General features: G+C 40.8%; 1 protein-coding gene across 1 annotated transcript; it reads left to right on the forward strand.

Annotated features, from left to right (window-relative positions):
• Positions 1 to 543: 543 nt before the first annotated feature.
• Positions 544 to 2,622, forward strand: LOC126994753 (uncharacterized). The gene has a single exon (XM_050854036.1). It carries the CDS (start codon positions 1,204 to 1,206, stop codon positions 2,071 to 2,073), a length of 870 nt encoding a protein of 289 aa, XP_050709993.1. The 5' UTR covers positions 544 to 1,203; the 3' UTR covers positions 2,074 to 2,622.
• The last annotated feature ends 12,071 nt before the right edge of the window (positions 2,623 to 14,693 follow it).

Consider the following 14,693-nt stretch of genomic DNA (forward strand, 5'->3'; position numbering starts at 1 on the left):
CCAAAAAGAGAAAGAAAAATAGAGATGGAGTGTGAGGTTGTTTAAGTAACAAAAAGGCCTGGTTAAGAAACAGCAGGAAAGAAGAAGAGTGTGATAATGACGGGTGTTAGAGAAGAGAAAGTCCCGATGAGGGAAGAGAGAGATAGACAGGAAATCAGTGAAGTGAAAGAAATACTGGCAAGCCTGGGTGAAGGAGCCGGAGGGCTGACAGAGGAGGTGGACGAGGTGACAGGACTACTAGGAAAATATGAGGAAGGGAACAACAGACCAATGAAGCTGCCCACAAATGGCGGCTGAGCTAATTATAAGTCAGAGTGGAATACTAAAAGGTAGGGGTGTGGAGTCGGAGTTGGTGGAGTCGGCTACTTCTGGCTATGGGTTAAGTTATTTTGGCGGGAATATTCATTTAACGTGTATTTTTTTGTGTGTAAAAATGTTATATTTCCTGATATTTCGCCTGATTAAATAATTATTTAGATCATTGTGATACATTACTAAACAATGTCGGAGAAAACCCACCCAACGAGACTGCTGCTCAAGGTGGGTTTACATTTACGACTTTTCGTGTGGCGACCATGTACAGACTATGTGACGACGTGATGTCGGCAGAAATCGGCACAAGTAGGCAGAGATAGGCAGGGGGTCTGTGGGAGGTCTGTAGAATCGTCACAAATTCTGTTTGGAAGTCGTAGGTCGGCACAAGTTTTCAGAAAATTTTGAAAACTTGGTGCGACTTGCGAGCGACTGACGATGTCGTCACTAGTCGTTACACAATGTCGTAACAAGTCTGCAGGACATCGCAAAAATCGGCAGACATCGTCAGAAAGTCGGCACAGTCGTAACACTTACGAAATGTGACGACGTTATGACGAGCATGTGACGATGTGACGACTTCTGTGGCGACGTGATGTTACGACGTGTGACGAGATGTGGCGATTTGTGGCGACTTTGTCAAAAAATTTTGCGACCTTGTGTGGCGACGTGACGAGGTGTGTGACGACGTCTCCGATCGCATTACGACCATGTGGCGACCATGTGGCGACCATGTGACGATGAGGTGGGGACCCCGCCTTGACTTGCGATCACCCAGACCGAGGGCTGCCATGTATATATAAGGCGCTACGAAGAACACTTGCCATTCATTCTTCCACTGACCACCAGCCTGAAAACACCTCTCCAAAGAAAAACCAGCCAGCAACCAGCATGCCACGCTCCACTCAGCCACGCAAGAAGACTACCGGACAACAGCAGCAAGTCATGGAAGTCACCCCTGACGAGGAGTGTACATCAGGAACCGAAAGCCAGCAACAAGAAGAACCCAATGTACTTGTGCAACCTGAACAAGCAAGCACTAGTGAAGGTCCTCCACCCCCACCACAACCCAAGAAGCAGTACCGTGTGTCCCACAAGAACATCGAGGACTACAAGTTCACTGAGGAACAAGTTCAAACCCTGGTGGATTTTATCAAGGAACACCCCTGCCTCTACGATAAGAGGCACAGAGAGTATTCGAACCACCGCACAAAATTGGACTTGTGGCAGCAGTGTGCAAGCTTGTTCCCCAGCGCTACCCACCTACAGTGCCGCAAGTACTTTGAACAGAAGAGGACGGCCTTCGGCAAAATAGAGGCCATGGAAATGAAGAGCGGTGCTGAGGCAAGAGCACGGACTGCACGGGAGGAGGACATCATGAATACTTGGGGTTTCTTCAAGGGCCACATAGCCCACGCAACAACGACATCATCCCAACGATTCTCCTCAGGCCACGAGTCATCCTCCAACAGTGACGCTTCGGGCTTGTCAGCTGCTTCCATCCAGCGCCGGAAGGTTCTGAAGAAGAGGCGCATGGGAGATGTCACATCACCAAAGGACGCCACCAATGACCCAGAACCTGAGGACACCAGAGTCATCAGTAACTTGATTGAGCGGGCGGCAGCATTGACCCAGCAGCAGCCGCAACAGCAAGCATCGTGGTGTGGCACTGAAATAGAAACTTTCTCCAAATTGGTGGCCTACAAGATGGCGAATGTGCACCCGGACGACCTGGACGAAGCCATGATCCAGGTGCAGTGAGTCATCCAGAGGTTCGTGGCGAAGAGAAAGTCTGCCCCAACACCTGCCCAGCCTCAACCTGTCCAGCCTCCACCTACAACAAGACCTGCAACTCCTGCCACTTTTGCCCAGTGGATGCCCATACCACCAAAACCCATGACACCGTCACCAGCCGGATACCAGTCAATGCCTCAGCACACCATGCCCTATGCTATTCCTTCAACCAGCGGCTACCAACCTACATATGGGCCACCTCCTGTGGGCCCTCCTCACAGCCTGCAGCCACTCCAACAGTATCCACCCCAGTCGCTTGGGTACGTTGCTGTTGGTGCCTCGACCTCTACAAACGTCCAAACAGTGTCTTCTCCATCCAAGTCCTTCCTGCAGCAAATAGACACACTGTCACCACTCACTCCACAGATGACGACCCAGGAGCAGTTCCTCTCACCCAGCAGCAGCCTCAACACCCCAAAAGTAGCCGATGTTGCAGAGGAGACTTAATAAATATGTAAAAGGAATTATAAATAAATGAAATGTAATTTCTTTTTAATATAAATGTATAAAATTCAACTTGGTTTTGTCTTTCCTTCCTTTAACTTAGAATATAAGAATGTAAATGAAAAAATAAAGTATTAAAAGAAATGGAATAAAAGAAAGAGAATAAGAATAATAAAGTATTAAAAGAAATGAAATAAAAGAAAGAGAATAAGAATAATAAAGTATTAAAAGAAATGAAATAAAAGAAAGAGAATAAGAATAGTAAATTATTAAAAGAAATGAAATAAAAGAAAGAGAGTAAGAATAATAAAATAACAAATAAACATATTATAATATTAATATCTAATAATAATAATAATATTAATAATAATAATAATAATAATAATAATAATAATAATAATAATAATAATAATAGAAATAATAAAAATAATAATAATTAATAATAATAATAATAAAAATATAAATAATGTGGAATACTTATGAAAAGTCTAAAAGTAATGACATAGAATATTGAAAGAATAAATGAAATATATAACCTAGACAATAAAGACAAATGTTTCTATAATAAAAAAAATAAATAACCTAGACAATAAAGACAAATAAAGCTTTTTCTAATAAAAAATAAATAACCTACCTAGACAATAACATAAATAATGTTGATCTTTTTTTTTTATTTTTTGTTATGCTTCTTGATTCCAGGCAAAGGCCTACCTGGCCTACATGAGGCCCGGAATCCTCATTCACACCTTTTACATGCCACCACTACGATGTTAACACCCGACACAAGTCATAGAGATCATGTGTGGGTGGTTTGTGTTAACGAGGGTACTTTTATGACATGCGGCGTCAACTCAATGGCAAGCACAAACTGCATGCGGGTATGATGGTTGTGTAAAAATCCCAGTGTGGAACTGCCGGGAATCGAACGCGGGACCTCTGTTGTTATAGTTATTTTATTACTTTATTATATAATTATTATATTTTTTCGTATACATGTAACTTTTCATTTAATAATCCAACTTTTTTCTCTAACCTATTCTATTTTTTTATATGTATACTTACGTTATTATTACTTGTAGTCTACTTAAAATTATTATCCTTTTTCTGTTCAACTCTCTAATACTAGAATTAATCGTTACTCTCAGTCCTTCATTAATACAACAGGCAGACTCTGGAACTCTCTTCCTCTTTCTGTCTTTCCCCCTGCCTATGATTTACTCTCCTTCAAGAAAGATGTGTCCAGGCACCTCGATTTACTCCGTTCATGAATATGGCTTTGAAATTGCTTTTGCTTTTTGTTACTTCTTGATTTTGGGTTTCTATCATTTTCATCGGAGGTATCGCCTAATTTATGGGCCTTTGGTCTGCCTCCGGATTGCAAAAAAAAAAAAAAAAAAAAAAGTGGGGGAGTATTAAACAATAGTGATAAACATATTTTTATTACATAATTAGTTAATTACATTACATTAGAGATTTATACATGTGCTGGTCTCCCTCTCGGATAAATCTGTCGTTCCTGCCATGGTACAGATCCAGCTTCAGAAGAGTAGTAGTGGGCGAGGTAGTTTCGTAGGCCCTTAGCTTCTCTTGATGGGTTCTTGCCCTGCTCCGCGATGAGTCGTTGCATGAGGTTTTCCTGTTCTTTCCATGACCCCGGGACCAAGTTGTAGTTCTGATCTTCCCGGTCGATGTGGTGAAGTACGGGTGGTTGGTGTTGGAGTATTAGATTGTGCAGAACACATGCACAGAGGGTGATGACGCGGACAACTGTGGGTCGCAGATTAATGGTTGTCCCGAAAATTCTCCACCTCATCTGCAGGAGGCCGAAGGCCTCCTGCAACCGGTAGTTGAATTTTTTTTTTTTTTTTTTTTTTTTTTTTTTTTTTTTTTACATTGCAGCCTATTGCGCCGGTAGGCTTCTTCCGGGTGGATCCTGATGGTTGGTCCAAGGCTTCTTTCCGGTAGGTCCTGATGGTCGGCCCAGCCCGTTCTGGCGCAGGCGAGTGTTTATAGTGACGCCATCTTGCATTGGCTCATGCTGCCCTCCCAGAGCTCATCTTTGATCCTAGAATCTAGAGTCCGGGTTGATAGGTGGTCTTCTGGACAGCATGTGGGTAGTTTTCAGCCACTCGGCGACGGCTGAAAAATCCCAGCTTGGTGGCACCGGGCGGGGATTGAACTCGCGTCCTCCTGAACACGAGGCCGTTACTTTGACGACTCAGCCACCGCCTCCCCTAATACTAATGAATACTCTCTCATGGTGAACCTGGGACAGGTGTGCGAAGGGTTTCATCAGCCACGTCTTGAGGGAAAAGGCGTCGTCTCCAATGATGTGGAACGGGACTTGGATGTTGTCGTTGGGAAGCTTGTTGCCTCGCGGAAATCCAATTCTACTCTTCTCGATGGCAATGAGAAGGTTGCATCTAGACCAAGTCCCAGCATCACCAGCTCCACCCTCAGCGCCTACGTCAACATATAGGAATCTGTACTGGGCATCAGCAAGGGCCAGGAGTATCACGCTGTGGAACTTCTTGTAGTTGAAGTACTGGGAACCGGCGTTGTCTGGCTTCCTGATGCCAACGTGCTTACCATCCAGCGCGCCTCCACAATTATGATAGTTCCATCTTGTGCTAAATTGGCGGGCAACCTCATTCCACTCCTCAGGTGTTGTGGGGCACCTCATGACCTCAGGCTTGTATGCGTCTATCAAGGCTTGGCAGACGAGAGGTACAAACAGGGAGATGGCACTCGTAGAAGTGCGGAAACTGAAGCCAAGGCTGGTGTACGAGTTGCCGGTTGCCAGGAACCTCAGTGTCACAGCTAATTTGAGTCCAACTGGAAGAGGCTTTCGAAGTTTTGTGTCCTGCTTGATGACCGCTGGTGTGATCCTCTCTACCATCTCCTCGAAGAAGGTCGCTGTTATTCTTATGAACGTCTTGAAGCCTTTTCGATCTTCTCTGTGGAGTTCCCAAAGCAGATTGTCGTAGTCGCCATACAGTTCTCTTCTTAGAAGCCATTGCCGGGCCCACAGTGCTCTATGTCTTCTTCTTCGTCTAGGAGGTGCTTGACGGGGGCGGCGCACGAGACGCTGCAGCAGCAACAGGGCAGCAATTGCAAGGAGGAAGCCAGCTAGGTACTTGTTGTTCTCGTCCATCTTCTTGTGAGGTCAGGAGGATTGTGATTTGCAAAGGGCAAAGACCCCATATATATACTACTGAAGGAAGTCCCTCCCGAAATATTCCGAGGTCGTCACATAAGTCGTCACCTAGGTCGAAAAAGTCGTAGTAGTCGTCACATGGTCGTCACAGCGTCGCAATGATGTCGTAAAAATGTGGCGACGTCGTCACACTTCCAAACCGACGTCGCCACATGAAGTCTGACTGTCGCCACATGAAGTCGTCAGACGTCGCTACAAAAGTCGTAACGTCTCGGTATAAGGTCGCCACACAAGTTACGACGTCATCCCATGATCGTCACACATCGCACATAAAAACGGATATTTCGGCACAAATCCCTACGATTTGTGCCGATTTGAGGTCGTAAGCACATCGCCACACGAAAAGTCGTAAATGTAAACCCACCTTCAACAGTTGACATGAAACGCTCATTTGATATAGACTGCGTCACTAACTGCCACTATTTTATTAATTTACATAGGTAAGATTCTGTGATTGTAGCAGTTGCCTGATGAAAATGACACACACACACACACACACGGAGGCAGTGTGGTCTCCCCATAAGAAGAAACACAAAAAAACTAGAAAGAATACAAAGGATGGCAACAAAAATGATTCCAGAGCTGGAGGGGTTGACATATGAGGAAAGATTAAAGGAAATGGACCCACCAACACAAGAACAAAGAAGAGAAAGGGGAAACCTAATACAAATTTATAAATTATTGAGCAAAATCAAAGAAGTAGATAATGAGGAATTACTACTAAAAAAGAATAAACACCAGGAACACAAGAGGACACAGTAGAAAATTGAGGAAAGGAAGATGCTTGAGAGACATAAAGAAATATGGCTTCCTGCAAAGAAATGTATAGGTTTAGAACAGACTAAGTGAGGATGTATTATCGGCGAAGAGTGTGCAAAGCTTTAAGGAAAAGTTGGACAAATGCAGATACGGAGACGGGACCACACGAACGTAAGCCCAGGCCCTGTAAAGCTACAACTAGGTAACTACAACTAGGTAAATACACACACACCGAGTGGCCTAAGACTAACTACATGCTGTTCAGAAAACCACCCTTTAACCCGGACTCTAAAAGAACCGTCCAGTGAATCAAGAATGAGTTCCTGGGCGCAGCATGAGCCAAGCATAAATGGCGGTACTATAAAAATTGCCTGTGCCATGACGGGCTTGGGCCCTCCACCAGGCCCCTGAAGAGAGCCTATCGGCACTATAGGCTAAGATGGAAAAATATACTGTATGTATGTACATATATATATATATATATATATATATATATATATATATATATATATATATATATATATATATATATATATATATATATATTTCTATATATATATATATATATATATATATATATATATATATATATATATATATATATATATATATATATATATATATATATATATACAGTAATCCCTCGTTTATTGTGGGGGTTAGGTTCCAGAACCCCCCGCGATAGGCGAAAATCGGCGAAGTAGCGACCTTATATATATTTTATTATTTATATATTTCATATATATTTTATATATATTATTTACATAAGCACGCATATCTCTGTGAATCTCGCCTCAGCCCGTGTGAACAAGGTGACCCAACCACTAGTTTCTCGAGAGATTCAAAGTCAGCTACATTTCACAGGAAATTTTAGTCAGAAACTCAGTCACCAACATGTCGGTTACTCGTGTGGTCGGCAAGTTGTGGTCACAAGAATAAGAAGAGCGTATCAGCTGTTCGGTTCAGTAGCTCTTCACGTGTTTATTCCAGTACCGCAAAGAGTTCACGAAACTATAGATAAGCTTGTAGTAATCACGTTGAGCAAGTTTAGGACTTGAGTCTTGTTCAAGTGTAGTCATTGCCTCATCCTGTCTGGGTCCTCACTGCCAACTTCTCGAGCATTTAACGGTACCAAGCTGTAACACACTCTCCCTTTGTCTCCGAGCTAATCACTCACGAACCAACAAATGATACGGTCGCTGAGCCAATCAGCGCCCAGGATACAGAACACAGTGCTCTGGATGGTCGCCTCCCATCCATCAGCCAATAGTGTGCCGTGTACGATCACACGTGGGCAAACTAGCTCAAGCGGAGGCGGCCGTAGCTGCGTTTTCCATACGTGCAAGTCTTTGTCTACTCATCTGCTGTACGCTACGTATTTTATTTCAATTTAATATTCTTTTAATATGTTCGTATTAATATTTTCTTAATTTTTTTATTGTTTACAATTTTTTAGGATAGAAAATGCTTCTTTTACTGCAAAATAAGTAAATATATATATATATATATATATATATATATATATATATATATATATATATATATATATATATATATATATATATATATATATATATATATATATATATTAAAATACCTCTATACCGCAAAATCCTGCGATATAGCGAAAAATCTGCGATATGAACCTAAATATTTCATCATCATTTCATCGACGCCTGCTCCTAGGAGCTCCCACCAGGGGATGGCCATGGCAGAAGAACTTCCAACTTTCTCTATCCAGACACTCCCTCCTTGCCTGCTCAAAGTTTCTCAAAGACCTTTCCCCCCTCTCCCCAACGTACTCTTGCACCCTATCCCTCCATTTCACTGGAGGTCATCCTCTAGCATTCCCTCCTTCTATCTCACTCACATAAACCCTTCTGGTCATCTTACTCTCCTCCATTCGCTCCATGTGGCCAAACCACTTTAAAGCTTCACTTCTTCCACCACTCCACACTTCTTCCCTTCACCCCTGTGACACATTCCAAAACACACTTTCATTACTCATTGTATCCATTCTACTCACACCACAAGCACTCCTCAAATAACTCATTTCCACTGCCTGCACTCTAGACCTCTGCATTTCATTCCAGGCCCACGCTTCACTTGCATATGTGAGGGTTGGTACTATTATTGTATTTCTCAAATCCCTCTTTACCTCCATGCTCACACTTCTGCCATTCATGATTCGTCCCAAAGACCCTACCACCCTTCTTCCTTGCAATGCCCTTTCTCTTATCTCTCCCTCCATACCACCATGCTTACACATAACTGATCCAAGGTACTTAACCCATATACACCGCTCGTTGCGTTCACGCAACACGGAACAAGCTATAACATGATGTCCTGCTGCGCCGCTGAAACAACACGCTGCATCCTGTACCTTCTCGGGCTGCCAGTAGCCACTCAGCCCTCTCAGAGGAAGGTTCATATGACTGCCGACTTCTTACTATTTGAGTTGGATATCCTGTGGAAGCAGCTCTACTTTTTGCAAAATGACGTCATCTCAACCAAAGAGGTATGTAATAAATATAATTATGAAATATGTGTTTATGTACGTTTCACACATGTTTTCAACGCATACGCTGTTTGCAGAACCCTTTCCTGTATTGATATGTATGATATGGGGCTGATGACAGTTATGCAAAAAATGTAGAAAGAAAAAGTTGCGCTAACGCAACCATCGGCACCGGGTTATTGACTGATGTTGTGCTAACAGACTTGTGTGAAATGGAAGTGATGTTGAAAGAAGAATAGTGCAAAGAAACATAGATAAGAAAATAACTGAATCTAAAAGAATATACAAAGAAAAAGTTGAAGGCTTGTTTAAGACAAATAAAGTAAAAGATGCTTGGAAGGGACTGAAAACCCTATGTGGGCACAAGAAGAAACAGAGTGTGCCTGAACCAGAAAACATCAACATATATGTACATGAAATGAACACGTTCTTTGCAAGATTTGAAAGTCATGAATTCAGTGATGCGTGTAATGCGGTAATGACAGAAATTCAAACTAATAGTGATGAAAGATTTATGATTAGGCAAGAAGACGTGCGGAAGTCCCTGCAGAACATATGGGCAGGTAAAGCTACAGGGCCAGACGGGGTGCCTGCCAGGGCACTTAAAAGTTGTGCAGAACAACTGGCACCCGTACTGACCACATTATTCCAGGACTCAGTTGATCAGGGAGTGGTGCCTTATAAATGGAAGGAATCTGAAGTGAAACCTATTGCAAAAATTAACTGTCCAAAAGATCCCAAAGATCTTAGACCTGTAGTATTAACATCTAACATTATGAAATGCTTAGAAAGTATATTGAAAAACTACATTTGTGATAATACAAATAATTTAAAAGACCCTATGCAGTTTGCTTACTGTAAAAATAGGAGTGTACAGGATGCAACACTAATATTACTAAATGATGTTAACAAGCACTTAGATAAGCCTAAATCACAAGTTAGAGCACTGTATATTGATTTTAGTTCAGCATTTAATACAATGCAACCTCACATTTTGCTCAATAAAATGCTAGAAATGGGTGTGAATAGAAATATCTTAAAATGGATTTTTAGCTTTTTAACACAGAGACCCCAACACACTAATGTAAATAATGTTAAGTCTAATGTGATTGTCACCAACACAGGAGCCCCTCAAGGTTGTGTATTGTCCCCCGTTCTGTTCACCTTGTACACAGATGATTGTAGAAGTGAGTCTGAGGATTGTACTATTATAAAATATGCTGACGATACAGTTATCCTAGGAAAAATTGATAATGATAATTATGAAAGCTATCTAACTCAAGTAAAAAAAATTGTTGATTGGAGTAAATTAAATTTTTTGGAGCTCAATGTACAGAAAACTAAGGAGATGATATTCGATTTCAGAACTAAAAATAAACACGTACCAGATCTATTAAAAATTGAGGAGGAAAACGTAGAGAGAGTAAGCCAGTATAAGTATCTGGGTTTTATGATCGATGACCAGTTAAAGGGGTGTTAATACAGATATGGTGGCAAGGAAATGCAACCAAAGATTACACTTTGTACGTATCTTGAGCAATCTACGTGTGGATAAAGTGATAATTAGCCTATTTTATAAATCAACATTAGAATCAGTTTTAAACTTTTCAATCACTGTTGTGAAAACGAATCCTTCCAGGCGTTGTCGCTGCAAATTATGTAACAGTCAGACAGTGTACATATGTCACAAATGTAAAGTACACATGCATCAAAAGTGTTCAGTAGAGTATCATACCATGTAGGCCAGAATAATCCTATGAAAATATATCCTAGTTTTATGCTTAGCAGGATGTGATCGGATGTTCATTTTCTTTTATGAACAGGTGAATCCTATTTTTTTCTTTGTTTTTATCAAGAAAGTTATCCTAAGTTTGTTAAAAGAAAGTATATTTTATTTTTCGTTGTTTTATAACAATTTTTTTTTTTCAACAGAAACTGTACTAGTTTACATATTTCTTTTCTTTTTTTACCAAGAAATGTATCTTATTTTCTTTCTTATGAGGAAGTATCTTTGTTCTCTAGTATATTCACATTGATGCAAAGTGTTTTGTTATTGGTATCATGTGTATGCCGGTAGTTGCGTTTACGCAACGCCAAATTTTCTTCAATGAAATAGAGGAATTTACATATTTGAAGTTCATATTGCCATAATTGTGTTGTTTCCATCAATATTATGCATATACTAAAGCCTCGTTATCAAATTCAAACTTTCTTTAATTCCCGGCTTAAATGGGTTAAACTCACTGACCTCCTCCATTTCTTCACCATTCAAAATTATTTTGCATTCTTTTTCACATTCAATTCCCACTCTATATGGGCATACAAAATCTACAACCTCACTTCTACTTCGCTCACAAACCATCACTTTACTTTTGTTGACATTTACTTTCTGCTTTCTCCTGTTACAGACACTATCAAAAACACTGACCAAATTTTGTAGGTCACTTTCATTTTCTGCAATGAGCACCGTGTCATCAGCAAACAGTATTGAATTCAGTACCCACTTCCTTCCCTCATCGAACAGTCTTACTCCAACGTTGCCCTTAATTTCTCTAATAACACCATCCATATAAATATTGAATAACCATGGTGACATGACGCACCCTTGTCTTAAGCCCACTTTTATCTCAAAATGTTCACTTGTTTCTCCAGTAATTTTAACACATGCAGATGCATCCTCATAGAAAGACTTTATTGCACTAAGCAGTTTTCCTCCCACACCATAAATCTTTAAAACATCCCACAATGCAATCCAATCGACTCTGTCATAAGCTTTTTCCAAATCCATGAAGGCAGCGTATAGTTTCTTTCCTTTTGCTATTATTTTTTCTACTACCATCCTGAAGGCAAATATCTGATCCACACATCCCCTTCCCTTCCAGAAGCCTCCTTGTTCTTCACTGATTTTCTCTTCTGTAAGTCTCTGCACCCTCTCTATTATGACTCTTCCATATACCTTTCCGGGTATACTCAGAAGACTTATACCTCTATAGCTCCCACATTCCCCTGTCTTGCCCTTCCCTTCCCCTTGTAAACTGGGACAATGATGGCTTTCGTCCAGTCTGCTGCCCCCCACCCCTTCCCATGCTACTTCACATATCTTGACCATCCATTTCACGACTTCATCTCCTCCACACTTCAACATTTCTGCTGTGTTTCCATCAATTCCTGCTGCCTTTCCATTTTTTTATCTTTTTATTGCCTGATTTACTTCTTCATATGATCTACTTCTTTCCTTATATACTCCTCCTCTACCTCTACTCAAAACTGCTGCTGTTACGGCTGCTGGACGTCCATCCTCAGAATTCATTAAGTTTTTGAAATATTCTCTCCATCTCTCTTTCACAGCTTCCCCGTCTTTCAACATCTTTCCATGCTCATCCATAGCTTCATTAATTTTCCTTGGAGAGATATTATTGGTGTGATGCATTTCTTTCGTTTTTTACTTCTTTCCAATATGAGTTCCTGTTCCCTTTATATTTTTCACTTAGTCTTTTTCCAAAGTCTAAATATTTACAATTTAAAAATCCGCGATACAGCGAGACCGCGATAAGTGAACTGCGATATGGCGAGGGATTACTGTGTATATATATATATATATATATATATATATATATATATATATATATATATATATATATATATATATATATATATATATATACATATATATATATATTGTCACGCAACCCGTGAAATACAGGAAAATATTGAATAACGGGACAGCACAAGCCTCTTTATTTTTTATTTTTTATAGGCTCGTGCTGTCCCGTCTCCATAACGCTTATTATCCAGTTTGGCTTTAAATTCATGAATTGTTTTTGCACACAGTCTCCTCGTCAAGTCCATTCCATGTTGTTATGCTTCTGTATGGAAAACTATTTCTTGATGTCTCTCCTACAGTTGCTCTTCTTCAATTTCTTACCATTGCCTCTTGTCACACTTCTGTCACGTACCACTAGGTCTTCCCTGTCCAATTTCTCCAATCCCTCTTGTATCCTGTACAATGCTATTAGGTCCCCCTCTCTCTTCTGCTCTCCAGTGTTGTTAGTCCCAATTTTTCCAGTCTTTCTTCATAAGTACGTTCTCTCAGAGTTTCTGGTAATTTAGTCGCTGCTCTTTGTATTCTTTCCAACTTTCTAATTTCTTTCTTCAATCTAGGTAACCACACTAATGCTGCATATTCCAGTCTTGGACGTATCATCGATGTTGTTAGTTTCTTCACCATTTCTTCATCTAAATATGTAAATGCTGCTTTTATGTTTCTAAGAAGATTGTATGTTTCCCCAGTTATCCGCTCTATATGTTTTCCAAAGGATAACTTGTCTGTTACGATCACTCCCAGATCTTTTTCTTCAGTTTTTTTCATGGTTCTTTCATTACTCAGAGAGTAGTTCCCCGATATTCGTCTACTGCTCTTACCAAACTCCATCACGCTACACTTCTCTGTATTGAATGTCATTTCCCATTTGCGTGACCATTCACTTATTCTATCGAGATCTTGGCTCAGGGCTACACAGTCTTCTTCATTAGCCACCCTCCTCATTATTTCAGCATCATCAGCAAACATATTCATATAGCTTGTCACCCCTTCTGTCATGTCATTAATATAAGTTACAAACATAATCGGAGCCAACACCGATTCTTGGGGGACTCCACTGGTCACTTCCATCCAGCTTGATTTATTATTCCTGATTACTGTTCTCATTTCTCTCTTCATCAAAAAGTCCACAATCCAATCCAATATTGAACCACCCAGGCCTCCAACATGATTAAGTTTCCATATTAATCGCTTGTGTGGTACTTTATCAGATGCCTTCTTTAAGTCCAGATACACACATCTGCCCAACCGTCCCTTTCCTGTATTATATCAATTACTCTTGAATAGAAGCTGATCAGATTAATTACACAAGACCGTCCTCCTCTGAATCCGAATTGGCCATATGTTAATATAATGTTTTCTCCTAAATACTCCACCCATCTGTTTTTTATAATTTTCTCACACATCTTTGCTACTACACTTGTTAATGACACTGGCCTATAGTTCAACGGGTCTTCCTTACTTCCTCCTTTATGTATTGGGATGATGTTAGCCCTCTTCCAGTCTCTCGGTACCTTCCCTTGTGCTAGTGAGACATCAATCAAGTTGCTCAACTTTTCAGCTATTTGCTGGTTACACTCTTCTAGCACCCAATTTGATATACCATCCGGTCCTGCTGATTTCCTCGCAGGAGGTCAAAGAAAGCTTGAACAAACTGGATGTAAGAAAAGCGACGGGGCCAGATGGAGTATCAGGGTGGATCCTGAAAGAATGTAGTGAGCAACTTGCAGAGAAACTGCACTCCATAATGAGTGCCTCCCTGAGTGAAGAAAGGGTACCACAGGATTGGAAGAGAGCAAACATAGTACCAATTTTTAAGGGAGGAAGGAGAGAGGACCCATTAAATTACAGACCAGTATCACTCACTAGTGTGGTTGCAAAGATATGTGAGAGGCTAGTTAACCCGTGGGCTTCGGCTATGGGAAAGCCGAGAAGTGGCCGAGAAACGTCAACATTACACTGCATTTTGAGACTAAGAAAAGAGCATGGAACGTACATCAGAGTACTCCTCTCATGACCATAAAGCTGTTAAAAATATTTACTTTTAC

The sequence above is a fragment of the Eriocheir sinensis genome, unplaced genomic scaffold (genome assembly GCF_024679095.1).
Source record: "Eriocheir sinensis breed Jianghai 21 unplaced genomic scaffold, ASM2467909v1 Scaffold866, whole genome shotgun sequence".
Lineage (NCBI taxonomy): Eukaryota > Metazoa > Arthropoda > Malacostraca > Decapoda > Varunidae > Eriocheir > Eriocheir sinensis.